This window comes from Budorcas taxicolor, chromosome 1, assembly GCF_023091745.1.
Source record: "Budorcas taxicolor isolate Tak-1 chromosome 1, Takin1.1, whole genome shotgun sequence".
NCBI lineage: Eukaryota > Metazoa > Chordata > Mammalia > Artiodactyla > Bovidae > Budorcas > Budorcas taxicolor.
The window spans coordinates 416,764-436,738 of NC_068910.1; the positions used below are offsets into that span (position 1 = coordinate 416,764).

At 63.3% G+C, this 19,975-nt stretch overlaps 1 protein-coding gene across 3 annotated transcripts in view; it reads left to right on the top strand.

Moving 5' to 3' along the window:
- Positions 1 to 17,695, top strand: part of CHCHD6 (coiled-coil-helix-coiled-coil-helix domain containing 6) — a 109,052-nt gene extending 91,357 nt beyond the window's left edge. For all 3 annotated transcript variants that reach the window (XM_052646563.1, XM_052646578.1, XM_052646571.1), the window contains 3 exons: positions 8,748 to 8,818; positions 16,705 to 16,840; positions 17,524 to 17,695. In XM_052646563.1, coding sequence (XP_052502523.1) covers positions 8,748 to 8,818; positions 16,705 to 16,840; positions 17,524 to 17,529 — 213 coding nt within the window. In that variant the 3' untranslated portion in view covers positions 17,530 to 17,695. The remainder of the gene's footprint in view (positions 1 to 8,747; positions 8,819 to 16,704; positions 16,841 to 17,523) is intronic.
- The last annotated feature ends 2,280 nt before the right edge of the window (positions 17,696 to 19,975 follow it).

Consider the following 19,975-nt stretch of genomic DNA (forward strand, 5'->3'; position numbering starts at 1 on the left):
ACCCAACAATCCAATTAGGAAAATCCACCACGGGGATATACAGATGGCAGATGACACACGAGAAGAGTTTTCCCACCATTAGCTGTTAGATATGCAGATTAGACCTGCAGTCAGATGGCACTGCATGCCTGTCAGGGCAGCGGACACTGTTCCTTGTGACATGCTGAGGGGTGTGCAGAGCACGGCGAGGCCACGTGTGTCCACACGGCACACGGGAGCCGGCCTGAGAGGGGCCCCCGAGCCAGCGTAGACGCCTTGTGTGCACGGCACAGTGGGCGATGGCAGACAAGGGCTGTAACGCGGTGGATCTTGAAAAGAAACTCTAAGCCCAAACTGATACAGAAACCTCCAGAAACAGGAGGAGGAAGGACAGGAAAACTGTCTTCACAAACAGACAGCTGATAAACGTGGAAGGAATGGTGGGCTGCCGCCTGTTCCCCGCCGCCGTTCATTTCAGTTCAGTCGCTCAGTCGTGTCCCGACTCCCTGCGACCCCATGAATTGCAGCACGCCGGGCCTCCCTGTCCATCACCAACTCCCAGAGTTCACTCAGACTCATGTCCATCGAGTCCGTGATGCCATCCAGCCATCTCATCCTCTGTCGTCCCCTTCTCCTCCTGCCCCCAATCCCTCCCAGCATCAGGGTCTTTTCCAGTGAGTCAACTCTTCGCATGAGGTGGCCAAAGTACTGGAGTTTCAGCTTCAGCATCATTCCTTCCAAAGAAATCCCAGGGTTGATCTCCTTTAGGATGGACTGGTTGGATCTCCTTGCAGTCCAAGGGACTCTCAAGAGTCTTCTCCAACACCACAGGTCAAAAGCATCAATTCTTCAGCATTTCTTCACAGTCCAACTCTCACATCCATACATGACCACTGGAAAAACCATAGCCTTGATTAGACAGACCTTTGTTGGCAAAGTAATGTCTCTGCCGTTGAATATGCTATCTAGGTTGGTCATAACTTTCCTTCCAAAGAGTAAGCGTCTTTTAATTTCATGGCTGCAGTCACCATCTGCAGTGATTTGGGAGCCCCCCCAAAATAAAGTCTGACACTGTTTCCACTGTTTCCCCATCTATTTGCCATGAAGTGACGGGACCGGATGCCATGATCTTCGTTTTCTGAATGTTGAGCTTTAAGCCAACTTTTTCACTCTCCTCTTTCACTTTCATCAAGAGGCTTTTTAGTTCTTCTTCACTTTCTGCCATAAGGGTGGGGTCATCTGCATATCTGAGGTTATTGATATTTCTCCCGGCAATCTTGATTCCAGCATGTGTTTCTTCTAGCCCAGCGTTTCTCATGATGTACTCTGCACATAAGTTAAATAAGCAGGGTGACAATATACAGCCTTGACATACTCCTTTTCCTATTTGGAACCAGTCTGTTGTTCCATGTCCAGTTCTAACTGTTGCTTCCTGACCTGTATACAGGTTTCTCAAGAGGCAGGTCAGGTGGTCTGGTATTCTCTTGAAGAATTTTGCACAGTTGATTGTGATCCACACAGTCAAAGGCTTTGGCATAGTCAAAAAAGCAGAAACAGATGTTTTTCTGGAACTCTCTTGCTTTTTCGATGATCCAGTGGATGTTGACAATTTGATCTCTGGTTCCTCTGCCTTTTCTAAAACCAGCTTGAACATCTGGGAGTTCATGGTTCACATATTGCTGAAGCCTGGCTTGGACAATTTGGAGCATTACTTTGCTAGTGTGTGAGATGAGTGCAATTGTGCGGTAGTTTGAGCATTCTTCGGCATTGCCTTTGTAGTGAGAATTAATTCAGGCGGAAGCCATGACTGCCATGTTGGGAGGGAGTCTGCCAGCACCCTTCCTCAGCTCGCCTGCTGCTGTCAAGGGTGGGGGTGTGGCCGAGGTTCTAGGTTCTACACAGCAAGCCACCCCTAAGCTGAGAGGCGCCCAGTGGCTGCCAGTCAGGGTCACGGGCTCTGTGAGTCGGGGACTCACGAGAAACAGGTCCCCTCTGCTTCCTGCGGTCGGGAGTTTCCTGTGGGCGTGAAGGGTCCCGGCTGTGGTAGAAGTCCACTGTTTATCTAGAATATCGGAGTTCCTCCGCACTTGTGGGGCGTGGCTGAAGTGTTGGGAGGTGAAATGCCCTGGTGACTGAAGCAGCTCAAGTGGCTTCAGGCGGAGAGAGCGGGCGAGTGGGTGGACAGGCGGGCCCAAGCCCTGCCCTCCTCTGCCCTGGCGGAGAGAGCGGGCGAGTGGGTGGATGGACGGGGCCAAGCCCTGCCCTCCTCTGCCCCTCCTCGGGCAGACGGCCCCCAGCCCCTGTGGCGGCCATCACGTGCTGCTTGGGCTGGAAATGGTCTTTTGGGGTCTGTCTTGTTTCTTCTGTATTTATCCGCTCTCTTCTTGGGCTTTCAAGTTCGTCAGAGCCCCTTGTGGACCCACGTGCCGGCTGCCAGGTCCTCAAGCACAGCCCAGCAACATGGACCCCACGCCTGTCCCCCTTAAGAGCTCCTGCGGGTTTGCTGTCTCCGCGTCTGTTGGGCTTTATTTGTGGATATGAAAACAGGGCCTTTTAAAAAGTACCCTTCAGCAGCACCCACACGTTAGGCTTCCACGAGGACCTATTGGACTTCTGGGTGCTGTGACATTTCCACGCACTGGGGTCTCAGGTGTGCTCTGCGCCTGCACCGCGGACCTCCCATCTGGGCTCATGTCTGTCGTGCAGAAGGAGCTAAACCCTCGCGTCTGTTGCGCTGTGTGTCAGGTTCTTCCGCGGAGGCTCCGGGAAGGCTGCCTGGTGTGCCCAGCGCCCGGCCTCAGTGGACTCTGTCTGCAGAACCAGCAAGGTGAGCTGTGTGACGGGACTCGGGCTGGCACACGGCAGGGGCTCGTCACAGCCTCGTTCCCTCCTGTGGATGAAGTCAGAGAAGAAGGAAGGAAACCCTTTTCCAGAGTCTCCTAGAGGCGTTCGTAAACGCTTAGTAAGAGCCTTTTCGGTGCTTGAATGAGTTAGTCATTTTTGCAGTAATGGGGGGAATTCTCTTTAACTTAGATAGTAAGTTACACTTCATATACATTTGTTAGGTAAAAAGACGACCAGGACACCAAAAAATTGTCTAACAGGCTTTTTAATGGCGAAGCGCTGCCGGGCGGGGTTTCTGGACCCGAACGAGGCAGGTCGAGGAAGTCCGCGCCCCGACCGTAGTAGAAGCGGCTTATATACATTCGTTGCGAGGGATGGTCAGGTTAATGGACGGGGGTTCGGATAGGTCACCAGGCCGAGGCGTTGCGGGCTGATAGGTCCTTCTACGTGGCTGGGGTGGGGCGGCTTTAGCTGGCGCAGTGTGCTGTCATTGGTCCCCAGGATCTGGGAGGCTCCCTCCATTAGGGACTTCACCCGCCGGCGGGGGAGAGAAGGGACAGCCCATCATGGCCCCAGGGTCCGGCCTTACAACATTGAGCCAACAAAGTTCCGTACAGTCAAAGCTATGGTTTTTCTAGCAGTCATGTATGGATGTGAGAGCTGGACCATAAAGAAGGCTGAACATTCAGAAAACCAAGATCATGGCATCCAGTCCCGTCACGTCATGGCCAATAGACGGGGAAACAGTGGAAACCGTGAGAGACTTAATTTCCTTGGGCTCCAAAATCCCTGCAGATGGTGACTGCAGCCATGAAATTAAAATACACTGGCTCCTTGGAAGAAAAACTATGACCGACCTAGACAGCATATTAAAAAGCAGAGACATTATTTTACTGACAAAGGTCCGTCTAGTCAAAGCTATGGTTTTTCCAGTAGTCATGTATGGATGTGAGAGTTGGATCATAAAGAAAGCTGAGTGCCAAATAATTGATGCTTTTGAACTGTGATGTTGGAGAAGACTCCTGAGGGTTCCTTGGACTGCAAGATCAAGCCAGTCCATCCTAAAGGAAATCAGTCTTGAATATTCATTGGAAAGACTGATACCGAAGCTCCAATCCTTTGGCCACCTGATGTGAAGAAACAACTCATTCGAAAAGACCCTGATGCTGGGAAAGATTGAAGGCAGGAGGAGAAGGGGGCGACAGAAGTTGAGATGGTTGGATGGCATCGCCGACTCAGTGGACATGGTCTGAGCAAGCTCAAGCTCAAACTCAAACCGGGAGCTGGTGAAGGATCGGGGAGCCTGGTGTGCTGCCGTCCATGGGGTTGCAGAGTCGGACACGCCTGGGCAACTGAGCAGCAGCAAGGGCACGCTGAGCTGTGCCATCCCCACAGAGCCTGTCTGGCAGCATCTGGAAGTTGTCCTGAGACCAGAAGTCGGCGTCAGAGGCGGTGACAGCACGCAGAAGCCTCGCCTGCTCGGGCGCGGGAGCAGGCCTGTCTGCACAGCTGACTGTGGGAGTGGCTGTTTCCAGTCACCTGGTAGGCGACAGGGCCCATGAGGCAGTCTGCCCTCTTTCCTCCTTTGATTTTCTCTTAAAAGTTCTCAGACCACAAGCATCAAGCCCCTGGGGAACATAGAACTCCTCTGCAGTGTGCCTCTTCGGACTGCAGCCAGGTTTCCCGGAGGGTGGGGTTCTTTGTGGAGCAGCAGCCGTGGCTGATGGCACGGCGTCGTCAGCAGCAAAGCAGGCTTAGCCTCAGGCGCCCCTGGCTGGGGGCAGCGGTTCTTACTTTAGGTGCCCAGGGCCCCCCTGCCCCGGGAACTTCTTTAGACACCAATGCCTGGGCCTACCGCAGACCACCACCCAGCAGCCTGCAGGCTGGGCTCCAATGGCCCTGTGGCTCCAGAGCTGAGGCCTGCAGGTGTGAGGCCACAAGGACGGGGAAGCACGGAGGCGGGGCCCCACCAAGGGCCCCAGGAGTTTAGAAAGCGGCTGTGCTGCCTGTGGGCACCCCGGTTCTGCACACCTGTGCTCCCAGACGTCCTGAGCACTCAGGTCTGCAGGAGCGTGCTGACCAGCAGGCCCGGGGCCAGTCTGCCCCATCAGACAGGCTGTGAGCGTTGCTGCTGCAGGCCCCTGACCCGGCCTCCAGCGGGCCCATGCCCTGGCTGGCCGCTCGGGGACGCGTCCAGCCCTGGAGCCAGGTTCTGGAAGCAGGTGCCGGCGTCACTGCCACGGGAGCGTCCTCTGAGCCTGGGGCCCGGTCTCAATGCCAAGCACCCCTGCATGGGGAGCCTGGCCAGTACCCCTGTGGCCTGAGTCCCTGCCCCGTGTGGCTCCTGGTCCTCCAGCTGCCCGTGGGGAGCGGTCCTGGGACCTCGACGCTGCGGCCCTTTGCTCAGGGTTGGGTCACCAGCAAGTCACAGAAGTGGAGTTAAATTTGTGTCTCTTCATTTTGAAAAATTCTTTTTAATTTTCTGTTGTGCTGTGCATTTTGTTTTCAAACTAATTAGCTATTCATTTAGCCAAATATGTTTCTGCAAGTGTGAGAAGCAGCTGACCCGCATGGAGGCCTGGCTGGCTGCCAGGCTTTTGTGAGGACAGAACTGCCCGCCTGGCGGCCAGCCTCCCGCCACCATCGCAGAGCTCGGGTGTCCCGGTCCCTCACGTGCGCTCCCAGCAGCTCCCCACTCCAGCCGGAGCCGACCCCCATCCTGAAGGGCCCTGCTGCAGGGCGCGAGTGTGGACCCCGTGTTGCATGGGCCTAGTGTGGAGTGCGTGCGAGTGCGCGTGCGCGCGTGTCTGCATTGACGTCTGCATCTACAGGGGGACTGTCTACACGGAGCTGCCCAGGACGCTCGTTTTCTCTCCCTGAGGGCGAGCAGCAGCTCCCCAGCCACACTCAGCAGCCCCTCAACGTGCGAGGATGCTCAGCAGGGCCCCGGGGAACCCAGGCCTCAAGGGGCTGCAGCAGGAAGCGGCGGGGCACCTCCCCCATGACTGTTCACAGGCACAGGTGCTCACAGGGGGCTCTCGCCTGGAGCCAGCGCCACACTCCAATCAGCAGTTCACACTGCGGCCAGGCCCTGCCGGCAGGAAACGGGCCGTGGAGGCGTGCAGGTCGTGGCGGGGGGGTGGGGGGGGTGGGTCCAGGCCCTGGGGGGCCTGGCGGGAGGGGCTCTGGGGCAGCGCCGCTCCGGGCTTGGAGGGCCTGCCAGCAGGCTGGCCCCGGCCTGGGGTCCCCCTGAAGTCCCTGGGCCCCACGGCCCCGCACGGTGGTTCACGCCTTGCGGCCGGCCAAGCCCGTCTCCTCTTCGCTCCTGAAGTGTCCCGTGAGATGCTGTCTCCTGTGGGGGGTGGTCCGAGCCCCTCCTCCAGCCTGGCCCTCTGCTCTCTGCCCCGGCCGTGTGCCCCCTGTCCCCCTGCCCTGGGAGATCTGCCCTGCTCCACCCTCAGCCACTCCTGGGCACCACCAGTGCACCACCAGTGCCAGCCGCTCTGGGCATGGATGGGGCGACGCAGCTGGAACCCCCTCCCATGGGGAGCTTTCCTCCGGGAAACACGGTCTCCCTTCCAGATAATTCCCCTGGCGCCGGGCGGTGGGTGTTCAGATTTTAGTTTCATTGTTTCTTCTGTGCGGGCCCACGCACCCCGAGCGTCTTAAACTTCCCGTCTCCGTGGTCTCTGTGGCAGTGCCCACAACACGGCTCAGGGGGCTCTGCGACTGTCTGCAGGGCACAGAGAAGCCAGGCAGCGGGCCCCCTGGGCTCCAGCTGCCAGGAGACCTCACGCAGGAGCGGCACACCGCCCTCCCAGCCTCGCAGGCACCCACCCTGGTGTGATGGGCACTGCCTGACGCGTCCCCCCCTGCCGTCACCCTCACCTCCACCTTCTCTTTTGAGCTGAGAACCCAGGCCCTTGGAGAAATCAGACAGGATGAAATATGGAAGCTGCTCGCGAAGTAGCTGAAGAAACACCATGACTCTTAAAGCCCGTGGAGATAAGGCTCACACCTCCTTACTCATGTTGTTTAATTTTTAATGGCAGCTTTAATTAATGGAGATGAGGTCTTCTGGTTTCAGACTCACTCTGAGCAGCGGGAGCGGGGAGGCCGGCTGTTCACGGGCGGAGGAGGGGCTCCGAATTCCTCGGGTCTGCTTTAGGGGACAGGCGCACGCCAGGTGCAGGAGATGGGGTGCCGCTGGGTTCCCGGGCAGCAGGGCTGGGGGGTCTCGGCACCACCACACTGAAAAATGAAGCCTTGCAGCCCCTGTGGTCGGGCTGTGGCGGGACCCCTGGCACTCACGGGGTCCTGGCGTGTGTGGGGGATTCCCCGTCCTTCCAGAAGCCCTTGCGTGGAGTCTGTGAGGGCCTCGCTCTCAGTGGCTGCAGGCTCAGAAGGCGCACCTTTCAGCGGCCCCAGGAAGCTGGGTGGACGCAGGCTGCTGCTTGCTCCAGGGCAGTGGTCGGGGCAGCCGTCCCACACAGGCAGGTTGGACGGGCAGGCAGAGGGTGGGCCTCTGAGTCCTGTGGCCGTGGAGGAAGTGGCTCCGGGGTTATCGGTGCTTCTCGGTCTGCACGCTCTTCCTGTGGCAGACCTCACCTGCCACAGGCCGAGCCCACAGCCCGCCCAGCCGCAGACCCAGGCCCCCCACAGACCCAGGTACCCCTGGCCAGGCCGTGCGTGGAGGAGCAGGTCCGAGCTCCCAGGCCCATCCAGCTGCGCTGCTCCCTGGGGAAGACCAGGCGTCAGCACGTCCTCACAGGGTCCGGGGGAGCCTGGTGGGGTGAGGGGAGCCCCGCTCCTTTCCTGACTGTGGCACTGGGTGTTCAGCCCCCAGCGCGGCCCAGAGCTGATTCTCCACCCCTCCTGGGCCCTGCTGCTCCTCGGAGCCCCTTTCGTGTGCCCACCAGGGGGCAGCTCCCTGGGCCAAGGGTCCAGGACAGGGCTGAGGGCCCGGTCCCAGTTCCCCCCCATCAGCCCAGCCCCTGAGGTGGGGCTGGTGCCCACCCTGCCCAGCTCTGACCCTGCCTCTTGTCGCCTCCTCTGGTCCAAGGGGTCCAGGCTGCCCATGTCTCCCGTGGAGGTGGAGTCGCAGCACCGGGCTGGGAGGCTGACGGCCACGGGGGCCCCGCGTGACCAGGCCTCACGCACTGCGGTGGGAAGGGGTGGGCCAAGCCTCGGCAGGCCACTGGGCACCTGCTGGTGTCTGAAGGCAGCCCCGGGGTCAGGCTCCTCCCATGGCGTCCTTCTCAGGACATCCTGGGAGACGTCAGGCCCTCTTGGGGCCTCACTGGAGCTGGTGCTGGGGCAGGCGTGTGTGAGTCTCTCCTGGAAGAGCGGCATGTGGGCTGCTGGCCCGGTGGCCTGAGGCCGCTCACCCAGCGCAGAGAAGTACGGTCCCCTGCGGCCCCTGCCCCGTTGGCTCAGCCCCCCGTGGCCTCCCCACGGCCCCTGCGCCGGCCGTCCTTGGACGGAGGGCAGCATGCGCCTGGGGCCCGCGGGCCCTGCAGTGCGGCGGGCGTCCTGGGCTGCAGTCCGGCATCTGAGCCTGCAGTGTGGCTTGGGGCAAGTCGCTTCAGATTTCTGGGCGGCAGAGGCCTGTAAGACGGGTTTGGACCAGAGGGCGCTCAGCAGACGCCCCGAGGGACAGTGAACGTCCTGGGCTGCGGCCTCGCAGTCTCCAGGTGCTGTGTAGCCCTGAGCGGCCTGTGCTGTGAGCTCACGAGTCGCGTGTGTGACCACGTGTCCATAAAGCTCTCCTACAGGTGGGGGAGGGCCCGCTCAAGGGGGTCCGTGTGTGCCGGGCCGCCTGCTGTGCTGCCAGGGGAGTCTGTGGGCGGGGCGGGGCGGGGCGGGGCGGGGCGGCGGGGCCGCAGGACTTCTCTGCGACCTGTGGCTCTGTGTTCTCTCCGCAGAACCTCGAGGCATACAGGCTGTCGTCTCAGCAGTTCCACGAGGCAGCCACGAAGATTGAGGGCACCATCAAGTAAGGGCCCCTCCTCCTCCTCCCCGCTAGCTCAGCCGCAGCTAAACACTGCCCCTCGGGGAAACTCGCCCCTGTGCCTCTTCCCGGGCTTCTGGAGGGACACTGACAGTGTCCCTTCCTGCTCACAGGCCCCCACGTCTGTCTCATGCCAGGGGTCGGGGCAGAGCCACTCCAGGCCCACGTCCTGCGTGTCCTGTAGGCTCAGACCCCCAGGGAGTCAAGAAGGGGTGCTGCCAGCCTCGTGGTCCTGGGGGTTCCGGGGTGGCCTGGCCCTGAGCCACATACCTCTGCAGGATGCTGGTTGGGGGAGCTTGTGCAGGACAGGGCTGAGCTACAGCGTCGTGTCTCTGTCCTCCCGTGCTGGGGGCCTGGGAGCGGAGCGTCAGGAAACGGGGCACAGCCCGAGGCAAATGCAGCTGTTACTTGGGGTGCAGACCTAGGAGGGCCCCATAGGGCAGGAGAGCAGACCTTGCACAGCGACGAGGGCGCCACTCTGCTGACCTCCCAGGGGCTGTCGTCTCCCGGCCTGCGTACCCCGGGCCAGAGCAAGGGCCCCAGGAAGCACGGTGACTGTGGCTCTGTGCGCATGGCTGAGAGGTCTGGGCAGCAGTCTGCAGGCCCCAGCGGAAGGCGGTGGCGCCGGAACCCGGGAGCCCTCTGTCCCGAGGGTCCACCTCCGGAGAAACGGGGTGCAGGGCATAGGCTGGCCACCGCCACCCTGGGGCTTCCTGCGTGCTCTCCAGAGGCCGTAGGTTTTATTGCCCAGGACTGGGGCCTGGGTCCCTGGTGTGGTCAGACCCCAGGGAGTCGAGCCCCCCAGTTCTGAAGCTTCTCTGCCTTGCAGCCTCTGGGAAATGGAGCGTATACCTGCGGCCATTATTCCTCAGAACCCCTCAGAGTGTCTCCAAACATCACTCCCGCTGTTACCTCAACCCCCCAATGCATTCGCAAACGAGGGGGGGTTTGGGGCCACTGCCTGGGGCACCCCAAGACCCCAGGACCCCATGGGCAGCCCCTTGACGGCTGCTGCAACCCCGCCAGCCGGAGCCTACTGATTGTTGGGGTCACACTCTGGCAGGCTGACCTCCAGCTCCTCCCAGACCCTGCTGACCGTTGGGGTCATGCTCTGGCAGGCTGACCTCCAGCTCTTCCCAGACCCTGCTGACCGTTGGGGTCATGCTCTGGCAGGCTGACCTCCAGCTCCTCCCAGAGGCTGCTGGCTCTTGGGGACGCGCTCTGCAGGCTGACCTCCAGCTCCTCCCAGAGGCTGCTGGGGGTGTCGCAGACACAGCTCCTCCGAGCCGCCCCTGGAGCTGCTCTGGCTGCCCCAGTCCTCTGTGGGGGCCGCCGGCAAGCGCCTCCTGGGGACAGTGGTCAGGGTCCCATGGCTCACGGAAGGTGGCGTGCTGTCTCCCTCCTTGTCCGCTGGGTATGTCGCCCTGTCCCGGCATCGGCTCCTAGCGGCCCCTCAGGGTCCTCGGCCCCCGGGCCTGGCCTGTGCCCGTCGGGTGTCACTGTTGGAGCCCCACTGTGGTCTGCTGGTCCGCGGGACCAGGCCGCCCCCCTCCCGATGCTGCCTCCTTGGTCAGGGAAACTGGCTGTGCCTCAGACAGGGGTAAGCTTCTCCATACTGGTTAAAAATACGGACTTTCTGCTGCTGCTGCTGCTGCTGCTAAGTCACTTCAGTCATGTCCGACTCTGTGCGACCCCGTAGTCGGCAGCCCACCAGGCTCCCCAGTCCCTGGGATTCTCTAGGCAAGAACACTGGAGTGGGTTGCCATTTCCTTCTCCAGTGCATGAAAGTGAAAAGTGAAAGTAAAGTCACTCAGTTGTGTCCGACTCTGTGCGACCCCATAGATGGCAGCCCACCAGGCTCCTCCATGCATGGGATTTTCCAGGCAAGAGTACTGGAGTGGGGTGCCATTGCCTTCAACGTACAGACTTTCTAAAAGTGAAACATGGGGTGACTTTGGTTCTAGATAGCAAAACCAGTTTTATGATATTTAGTTCTTTGTTTTAAAGACACAGCCAGGAGTTGCTTTGGAAAGAGTGTGCGTCTTACGCGTGGCTCTGGGTCCCTGGCGCCTGCACAGCCCTGCTGTGACCCGGTGACCAGTCCTGGGGGCCCAGGCCTGCACGGTGACCAGTCCTGGGAGCCCGGGGGGGCCCGGGCCTGAACGGTAACTAGTCCTGGGGCCCTGGATCTGCATGGTGACTAGTCCTGGGGGCCCGGGTCTGAACGGTGACTAGCTGGGGACCTGGGTCTGCACGGTGACCAGTCCTGGGGACCTGGGTCTGCACGGTGACCAGTCCTGGGGGCCTGGGTCTGCACGGTGACCAGTCCTGGGGGCCCGAGCCTGATCTGTGACTAGTTCTGGGGGCCTGGGTTGCACGGTGACCAGTCCTGGGGGCCCAGCTCTGCACGGTGACTAGTCCTTGGGGCCCGGGATCCCCGGGTGCCTGGTCCTCAGGGCCAGGCTAGAGTCCTGGGGGAGGCCGGCACCTCGTGGTGAGACACTGACGCCACGCCCGGCGCCTGGCTGGAGCGCGTAGGGTGGGAAGCCCGGTGACAGGAGGCTCTGCTCTCATGGTTTACTGTTGTGGATTCTGTACATCCACTCAGGACCGTGAGCAGCTTAGTACCAACCGCCTGTTTAAGCAGGGCCAAAAGTCTGGTTCAAGCTGTAAGAGAAAAAATAGGACTTCTGTAATACAAAGCTTGCTGCTCATCCTGGATATAAAATTTATGATACTCTCCATACGGTAAAAATGAGCAGTGAAGCTGTGTTTATTTCATTGAAGGCAGCAGAATGCGTCTTGAGGAATTAAAGAACATTAGGAAGGGTGATTTGCAGCCTAGCAAATCTCTCACATGGTGAATGGAGCTGGTCGGGGGGTAAAGTGCACTCGGGGAGGGCTGGGCAGGCCCGGGTCGGTGGGGACAGCGGAGTTCACGTAGGTTTCACACCGAAGGCCTAGGCCCTCCTATGCAGTGTGTGTGTGTGTGTGTGTGTGTGTGTGTGTGTGTGTGTGTGTGTGTGTGTGTGTGTGTGTGTGTGTGTGTGTGTGTGTGTGTGTGTGTGTGTGTGTGTGTGTGTGTGTGTGCGCGCGCGCACACGCTTGTCCTGGGCACAGTGGATCTCTCGCAGTGTGTGTGTGTGTGCGCGCGTGCTTGGCCTGGGCACAGTGGATCTCTCGCAGTGTGTGTGTGTGTGTGTGTGTGGCCTGGGCACAGTGGATGTCTCACGGTGTGTGTGTGTGTGTGTGTGTGTGTGGCCTGGGCACAGTGGATGTCTCACGGGGTGTGTGTGTGTGTGTGTGGCCTGGGCACAGTGGATCTCTCGCGGGGTGTGTGTGTGTGTGTGTGTGTGTGTGTGTGTGTGTGTGCGCGCGCACGCGCTTGGCCTGGGCACAGCGGATCTCTCGCAGTGTGTGTGTGTGTGTGTGTGTGTGTGTGTGTGTGTGTGTGGCCTGGGCACAGTGGATGTCTCACGGGGTGTGTGTGTGTGTGTGTGGCCTGGGCACAGTGGATCTCTCGCGGTGTGTGTGTGTGTGTGTGTGTGTGTGCGCGTGCACGCGCTTGGCCTGGGCACAGCGGATCTCTTGCAGTGTGTGTGTGTGTGTGTGCACGCATGCGTGCGCGCCTGGCCTGGGCACAGTGGGTCACTCGCAGGCCCCTGCTCACTGAGCTCTGTGGGGCCGGCGTTCCTGTGGGCAGCGGGTGGGGGCAGGCAGACGCTTCCTGGACCCTGTCCTCAGTCTCTGCCCGCTCTGTGGACAGCACATTGCTGGGCGTCGGCGGGCTCCTGGAAGCGCCGTCGCGCCCCTCTCCTGGCCCCCTGGCCCTGTCCCTCCATGTGGGCTTGTGTGCTCACTTTAAATACGCATGCTGTCCTGCAAGGTCAGAATTTTCCTTCAGACCTTGCAGAGTCGTTGTTGGGACTTGTGGCCGTGCTGGGTCCTGGTCGCCCTGCACGCGCCTCCTGCAGCGCGGAGGGCGGGCCGCTCCTCCCGGGGTGTGCGGGGCGCTCGCTGTGCGGCATCCCCGTCCCAGCGCGGCTCCGGCACGCGGGCTCCGTAGTTGGGGTCACGCGTAGTGTGCGGCCCTCGGCGTGTGGGTCTCCCCAGACCAGGGGCAGAGCCTGTGTCCCCTGCGTGGACAGGTGGAGTCTAACCTCTGGGCCAGCGGGGATGTCCTGGCATCAGAGTTTATGTAATCTATTCCTTATTGAAGGGGACTGAGAAGCTTTGCAATTCTTTTTTCTTCTGCCGATATAAGGACAACTATGACAGACAGCTTAGACTGACTTCACCCACGTATCTTTCAGTCCTTCTAGAGGGACTTGTTGGTCGGAGAATACTTGTGTGCAGGCACACGCGTGTGCACGCGCACGCATGTGCACACACACCTGCCGTGATTTATTCCCACTCAGGCGTGCTTTGCCAGGGGCAGCACCCCCACCACTGTGTCCTTGCAGCTGCAGACGGACCCCAGGGATAGGCCGCAGCCCTGGGGAGACACCGAGCGCAGCTCCCACCTGGCACCACGCCTGCCCGGCCCCCGGTGAGCGTCCTCTCACGGGTGCAGTGCCCTGGACGCCAGACGGAAAGCCGGCCCTGAGGGTCCTCGGCCTCAGCATGCGGGTAGGGGCTGCTGGCCCGTCTCTGGGCAAAGGGCAAGGGCCGGGCGGGCATGGCTGTGTTAGTGTAAAGGCTTCGGGAGAGCAGGGGCGCAGCAGGGTGGAGGCCGCGTCCCACACGGGGTGGCAGCTCCCAGGGAAGCACGTCAGGTGGCCAAGTCAGCCCTGGGTGCTGGGGCTCAGCGGGGCTGGAGCAGGGGGCGGGGACAGCCTGAATTCAGTTCTGCAGGAGATCCTGGCCCAGGTGCCCCACCAGTGGGCTTGGAAAGGCCCCAGGAGTGTCTCAGGACTGGGGGAGCCAGAGTGGGGTGACTCTGGTCAGCAGGAGACGGATGGCCTCGAGAGAGCAGGGGAAGAGGGGCCCCAGGATCCGGGTCCAGGGGGTCCTCAGGCATCACTGCACCTTCCCTGGTGCCTCCCACCACCTGGGCTTCCACCCCCTGGGCTGCCTCTCCTGTCCCGCAGGTCCTGGCGTGGGTCTGCTCAGACACCCCTGACCCCCGAGACGTGCTGTCCCCTGGGCCCATATCCCTTCCACGCGTCTGCTGAGTCAAGAGCTCCTGGGTGGGGGTGGGGGCGGACACATGCCTCCCTTGCAGCTTCTTCCCAAAGGGTCAGAGTCAGGAGTGGCCTGCTGGCTCTGTGCATGCGTGTGTCTGTGCACACGTGTGTGTGTGTGTGTGTGTGTGTGTGCTGCCCAGGGAGGAGCTCTGTCAACGGCTAAGCGGCCCTGGGGGTCTGTCTGCGCCCCGTCTCCTTGGGGGCGAGCTGTCCCAGGGTTGGGTCGAGGTGGAGGCCCCCGTGGCTGCTGGCTGACGGCTGAGCGCACAGGAGTGGCCGTGGCGGGGGCAATGTGTCCTCAGGGAGCAGCTGGGCCTGCCCAGCCCTGACAGAGACAGACGTCTGGCCCCAGGGAGCCCCCCAGCCCCACTCCGCCTGCGTGGCTCAGGAAGGAGGTGTCGGAAGCACGTCTGTCGGCCAGGTTCCACTGCAGCCCCCGGGGGTCGGTTATGTCAGCAGCGGTGACGGGAGAAGGGCAGTGATGCGCTCTCGTTGGCGGAAGGAGAGCCTTTCGAGGGACACGCGAGGGGGCTGGGCTCAGGCCTGTGAGCAGTGGGGTTTGCAGGTTTGGGGGGGCCGGCCCCCCACTGGCATGGGCGCCCGCACACGGCTGGGCATCAATCAGCCCTCCCACTTGGGAATGTCCGGCTCCACGGGGAACTGGAGTCCCATGTGTCTTCTGCTTCTTTTCTGTACCCTTGGTGGTTTCTTCCCCGGAATCTTCAGGGAGTTTTCCAGAATCAGAGTGGATCTCAGTGGATGCAGCGTGGAGCCTGGTGGGCGTGGAGCCTGGGGGCCGTAGAGCCAGACAAGCAGGCCATTAGGCTTCCGTGTCGCGTGTGGTGTGGCCTTGGGCGGGTCGCCTAAGCCCTCTGATACCAGCGTCCCCACCTGCAGAATGGGCCACTGTGTGGGTTTGGATCCAGCAAGCTGGTTCTCAGAACGACCTGGACCTCAGGCTCGGCTGGGGCAGCCTGGAGGCGGCCTTCCCAGCCGAGCCGCTTGCTGAGCAGCCCTCTGTCGTGGAGGACGCGGGTCCCTCTCTGCTAGAAAGGACCGGCCAGCCGTCTGCCTCCTGCTGGCTTCCGCCCGGCCGGCGCTCCACCGCTTCCCTACACGGCCGACCGTGTTTCCTGGGCTTCTGCGGCCGGTGGGCAGCTCCCCCAGAAGCTCGAGGGTCTCGGGCCTGTGTCCAGCGTGTCCAGCTTCTGTGCTGCTGGGAGGCCTGGCGTCCTCGGCTCGTGGGCGCGTCTCTGCAGCCTCTGCACTGGTGCCACATGGCTTCTCCTGGTGATGTGTCCCTCCTCCTCTGGGGGGATACTCGTCACGCTGGATCAGGGGCCGACCCCACCCTCACCCACCGTATCCTCCAAGACCTTGTTTCCAGCTGAGGCCACGTCCTGAGTTTCCAGCCTTGCCCAGCCCCCAGTCCCACCCTCTGCCCCCCATTGAGGCTGGTGTGAAGGACAGCAGGGGATGCCAGGCTGGAGCGCTCTCCAGGCACAGGGTTCCCGGCCCAGGGCCAGCGGGGTGGAGGCGGGCAGAGGGGAACGCACAGGAAGGTGTTTCAGGGAGGGCGGTGGAGAGGGGATGCCTGTCTGGAGGCATTTGAAAGGCCCTCCGTTAGCCTCGTCCACATCAGAGGGCCTGGGGCTTGGAGAGGAGGGCGTCATGCAGCGCTGGGGCCCAGGTGGTCAGAGACTGGGGCGAGGGCCACTGAGCCCCCCTCCTGCCTTCACCCGTGGACAGGGGCAGTCTGAGCTGTGCCACAAGCAGCGTTCATCCTGGCACCTGCAGGGGCTGGACTTTCAGGACTGGACCTGGGGCAGGACCGTTGTCCTCCTGCAGGCCCCGGGAGATGGGAGCAGGGTCCTGCCCTGGTGCCCGAGCTCGGCCCGGGCCCCAGGGCTCCCACGTGGACCCGCCTGGAGCCCTGGAGACTCTGAACGTGTGTCCTGGAGCCTCCTGGTCTCAGCTGCCCGTGTGGGGAGAGACGGCACCCTGCCTGGAGCTGCAGGGGCAGGGTCCTCAGCACATGTGTCCTGGGGCGTGAGAGCACATGTGAGTGTGTGTGCGCACATGCGAGTGTGTGTACAAGTGTGAGTGTGTGCACGTGTCTCTGCATGTGTGTGCCCGTGTGTGCCCGTGTGTGTGTTTACGTGTGAGTGGGCATATAGGTGAGTGTGTACACGTGTGTCTACACGTGTGTGTGCACATGTGAGCGTGTACCTGTGCACACAGGTGTGACAGGGTGTGTGCGGGATAGCATGTCAGGCCCAGGGAGGGGAGGGTGGGAGGGGCCGTGGGGGAGGCACCAGAAAGGAGCCGATTTGACAGTGAGCTCTGCTTCGCCTTCTGTATTTGCTTCACGCTTTGAAAAAGAGAAATCCGCCGTTCTTCAGAGAAGTGTGTGTGGAGTCTAGTGTGTGGCCCAGGCCTCCCTTGATGAGCACAGCAGGGACGGTGACCCCCAGGCCCCTGCGGACACTCCTGGGAGGGGTCTGGGCGTCTCTGCTCTGCCCTAGGCGCGCCGTGGTCGTCCCGTGTCCTGCGTCCTGCGTGTGTTAGCTGTGAACTCAGACAGCTCTGGGGGAGAAACGGGTCCACAGCAGGGCGGGTGGGCGGGGAGCCCCGCGGGCCTTCTGGGGTGACCGCAGCCCCCACCCCCACCCCCCGTGTCCGCAGGCCGCGCAGGGTGGAGCCGGTGTGCTCCGGGCTGCAGGCCCAGATCCTGCACTGCTACCGCGCCCGCCTGCAGGAGGTGCTGCTCTGCGCCGACCTGGTGAGGGCTTACCAGCACTGCGTCAGCTCTGCACACAAGGTACGTGGGGCCTCCCCCCGGGCTCGGGCGGGGCGTGGGCGGGCCGGTGGGCACCAAGTCAGTGAGGCTGGGTCAAGCCAGGCCCTGGCCTCCGGGGTGCCCCCGTCCTGACATCTGGGCAGCGGGGGAGGAGGCCCGATGCGGGGCAGGGCTGTGGCTGTGGGCTGCACCCCGTGGGAGGCAGAGTGGCCAGGCAGCAGAGGGCAGTGTGCGGCCTGGTGGCCCTGGCCTGGGGGTGGAAGGGGGGTGTGGTGGTCCTGGGATGACCTTGAGGCCCTGCCTTGACCCTCCTGGCCGACCCCCAGGCCCCCGAGAGCTCCGGGCTGCCTGGGGCACCAGGGAGAGGCAGGTGCCCGTGGGTGCCCCTGGGCCTGGGCCAGCTGCAGCCCTGCCGCCCATGTTGCTGAGCAGGCCCCTCCAGAACGCACCTTAGGTGGGGGCCGTCCAGGCAGCTTCTCTGGGAGAATTGGAGCCACAGAGAGAGAGCAGAGGGAGCCCTCCGTGGGCTGAGGGGAGCCGTTCTCTGGACCGAGGCTGGGCCCAGGGCCGGGGTGGGAAGCCACGGGCGCGGAACCGAGGGGGCTCCATCCAGGCCTGGGGGCCGCTGGGGAGGACCCCCGCTCAGCACTGGTGGAGCAGAGCTGGGGCCAGTGCGCCCGGCAACCGGGCTCTTCTCCTTACAGGGCTGACGCAGCCTCGCCCCGGGCCCGCCGTGACGTGGAGCCTGAAGCCTGGACCTGCTGTGAGGCCACTGTCCAGACCCCGGCTGCGGCCTCCCTGCCGGTGCCCCTGCCCCTGTGCTGGAGAAGGCATGTGTGTGCCCCGCTCGCAGACAAATAAAGCAGACGTCCTGTGCCTGGTGGTCTGTGGGCTGCCTCCTCGTGCGCGCACAGCCCCTGTGCCCCAGCCCCCAGCGCCCCCTGCAGAGACCATCAGGGTCCATCCTGCTGAGCAGCATAGTCCAGGGCCCTCAGGAGTGCGGGGGCGGGTCAGCGGACACAGCAGGCCGAGCCCGGGGCTGGAACTGGCAGGACTGGATGTGAGTGGGGAGGGAGGACCTGACTGATTTCTGGCCGGGTGAGCTGGTTCTGGGAACTGCAGATTGAGGGACTGTGTGACGGGGGTGACACCTGGGTGCGGGACTGGGGCCGGGCGGTGTCCGGGGCTGGGCGGGTCGCCAGCTGCACGTGGGCAGAAACCCGGGCGGCCCCCCGGCTCAGCAGGGGACACACAGGCAGAGATGGCAGCAGCCAGGTGGGCGGCAGGCGCCCAGAGGGCCAGCCCCGTGTGGTCAGCCGGGGGTCGCAGGTCGCCAGCTCACGGACGCTTCAGCTGGAGCCCCCATGGCCCTCCTGAGGCCCCGGCAGAAGCCTCTGGTGCCCAGGGCCGCATCCAGCCTCCAAGTCTCCTGCCCAGGAGGCAGGCTTGCCACAGCTGTGCAGTGGCCTGTGTGCACTGTTGCGTGTGCGCACACCTGTGCGCCTGTGCCCAAGTCTCAGCCGGCCGTGCCTCTGCGTGCTTCTGCCCTGGCTCCCTTTTGCCCCAGCGCTTCCCTGGGCTCCCTGGGGTCCGAGCCAGGCTTCCCTGGTCAGAGTCCCCCCACCCCCAGGGTGGCTGCGCCCAAGTGTCACTGGTGTGTAGGGGGGTGCGTGCACACGTGTGTGCCTTTGAGCCTGTGTCTGGGCCCGCGTCTCCAGGCCCTGCACGTGGCCATCCGCGGCAGGAAGCAGGGCCTGGGAGTGCGGCATGGCTGAGGCCCCAGGGCAGGCGTGCTGGGCCCAGGTCCCGCTGGGCGACTGTCCGCGGGGGTGGGTTCCCATCCCACCCAGTTACTGGGGTCAGCATGGCACGCCGGCTGGGACGTCCAGGGTCCAGCCAGGAGCCAGGAAGCCCCGACCAGTGAGACAGAGAGCAAACCCACGAGGTGGTCCCCGAGGACCCAGAGGAGTAAAGGCCCAGGGGCGTCACGATGAGCCCCACATGTGCAGTAGTGGCGTGCTCCCACCACCCCGGCTGGGGTGGGCGGGGGTGGGGTGGGCAGTGACCCACGGGAGCCCAGGCCCAGGGGAGGCAGCTGCTCCCGCCTTCACAGCTGCGTCTCAGGCCATGACAGGAGTCACGGTCAGTGGGCGAGGACGGGGCCCTGCCGCTCAGACCCCTCCCGCCTGCGGCTTGAGTCTGCTTCCCTCTGGTAAGTAGCTTCGCTTCAGAGCAGCTTGGTGGAGTGGGCAGGGAGGCCACACGCCCGGTGACCGCCCGCTGGAGTGGGCACGGAGGCCGCGCGCCCGGCGACCGCCCGCTGCAGTGGGCACGGAGGCCGCGCGCCCGGCGACCGCCCGCTGCAGTGGGCACGGAGGCCGCGCGCCCGGCGACCGCCCGCTGCAGTGGGCACGGAGGCCGCGCGCCCGGCGACCGCCCGCTGCAGTGGGCACGGAGGCCGCGCGCCCGGCGACCGCCCGCTGCAGTGGGCACGGAGGCCACAGGCCACGCGCCCGGCGACCGCCCGCTGGAGTGGGCACGGAGGCCACGCGCCCGGCGACTGTCCGCTGGAGTGGGCACGGAGGCTGCGCGCCCGGCGACCGCCTGCTGCAGTGGGCACAGAGGCCGCATGCCCAGCTGCACCCCGCCCCCCGCACCGCCCCTTTTGGGCAGTGCTGGCCCCAGGGTCAGTTCCTGATGGGCGCCCCGCATGCTTCTCTCTGCCCGGGAGTACCAGGGCCCCCACGTCTGTGCCCCAGGCCTGTGGTCCGGAGCGCCGACCTGGGGCCTCCATCGAGGCCACAGTGCTCGGGAGAGGCCTCCCCGGGGAGCCGAGTCCCCCCACACCGATCACAGCGGAGGCGACAAGGCTTCGTACGGGCTCTGCCCGCCAGCTCCACGGCCATGGGGCCCCCGGAGCCTGAGCCTGGAGCTCGGCAATCGATCCAGGAGCTCAGTCGTGGAGAGGGACAGGTCGCCCGTACCCACGTGGCGGCCCTGGGGGCGGGCGGGGGGTGCGCCCGGCTTGCCCCGCGCTTCCGTGCGCTCAGGGTCCTGCTGTTGGTGGGGGTTTGTGTGACTGTTTTCTGCTCCCAACTGCGATGCCTCTCCAGCACCACCGCCCCCGCCTCCAGAGGCTCATGGCAGTGCCGACCC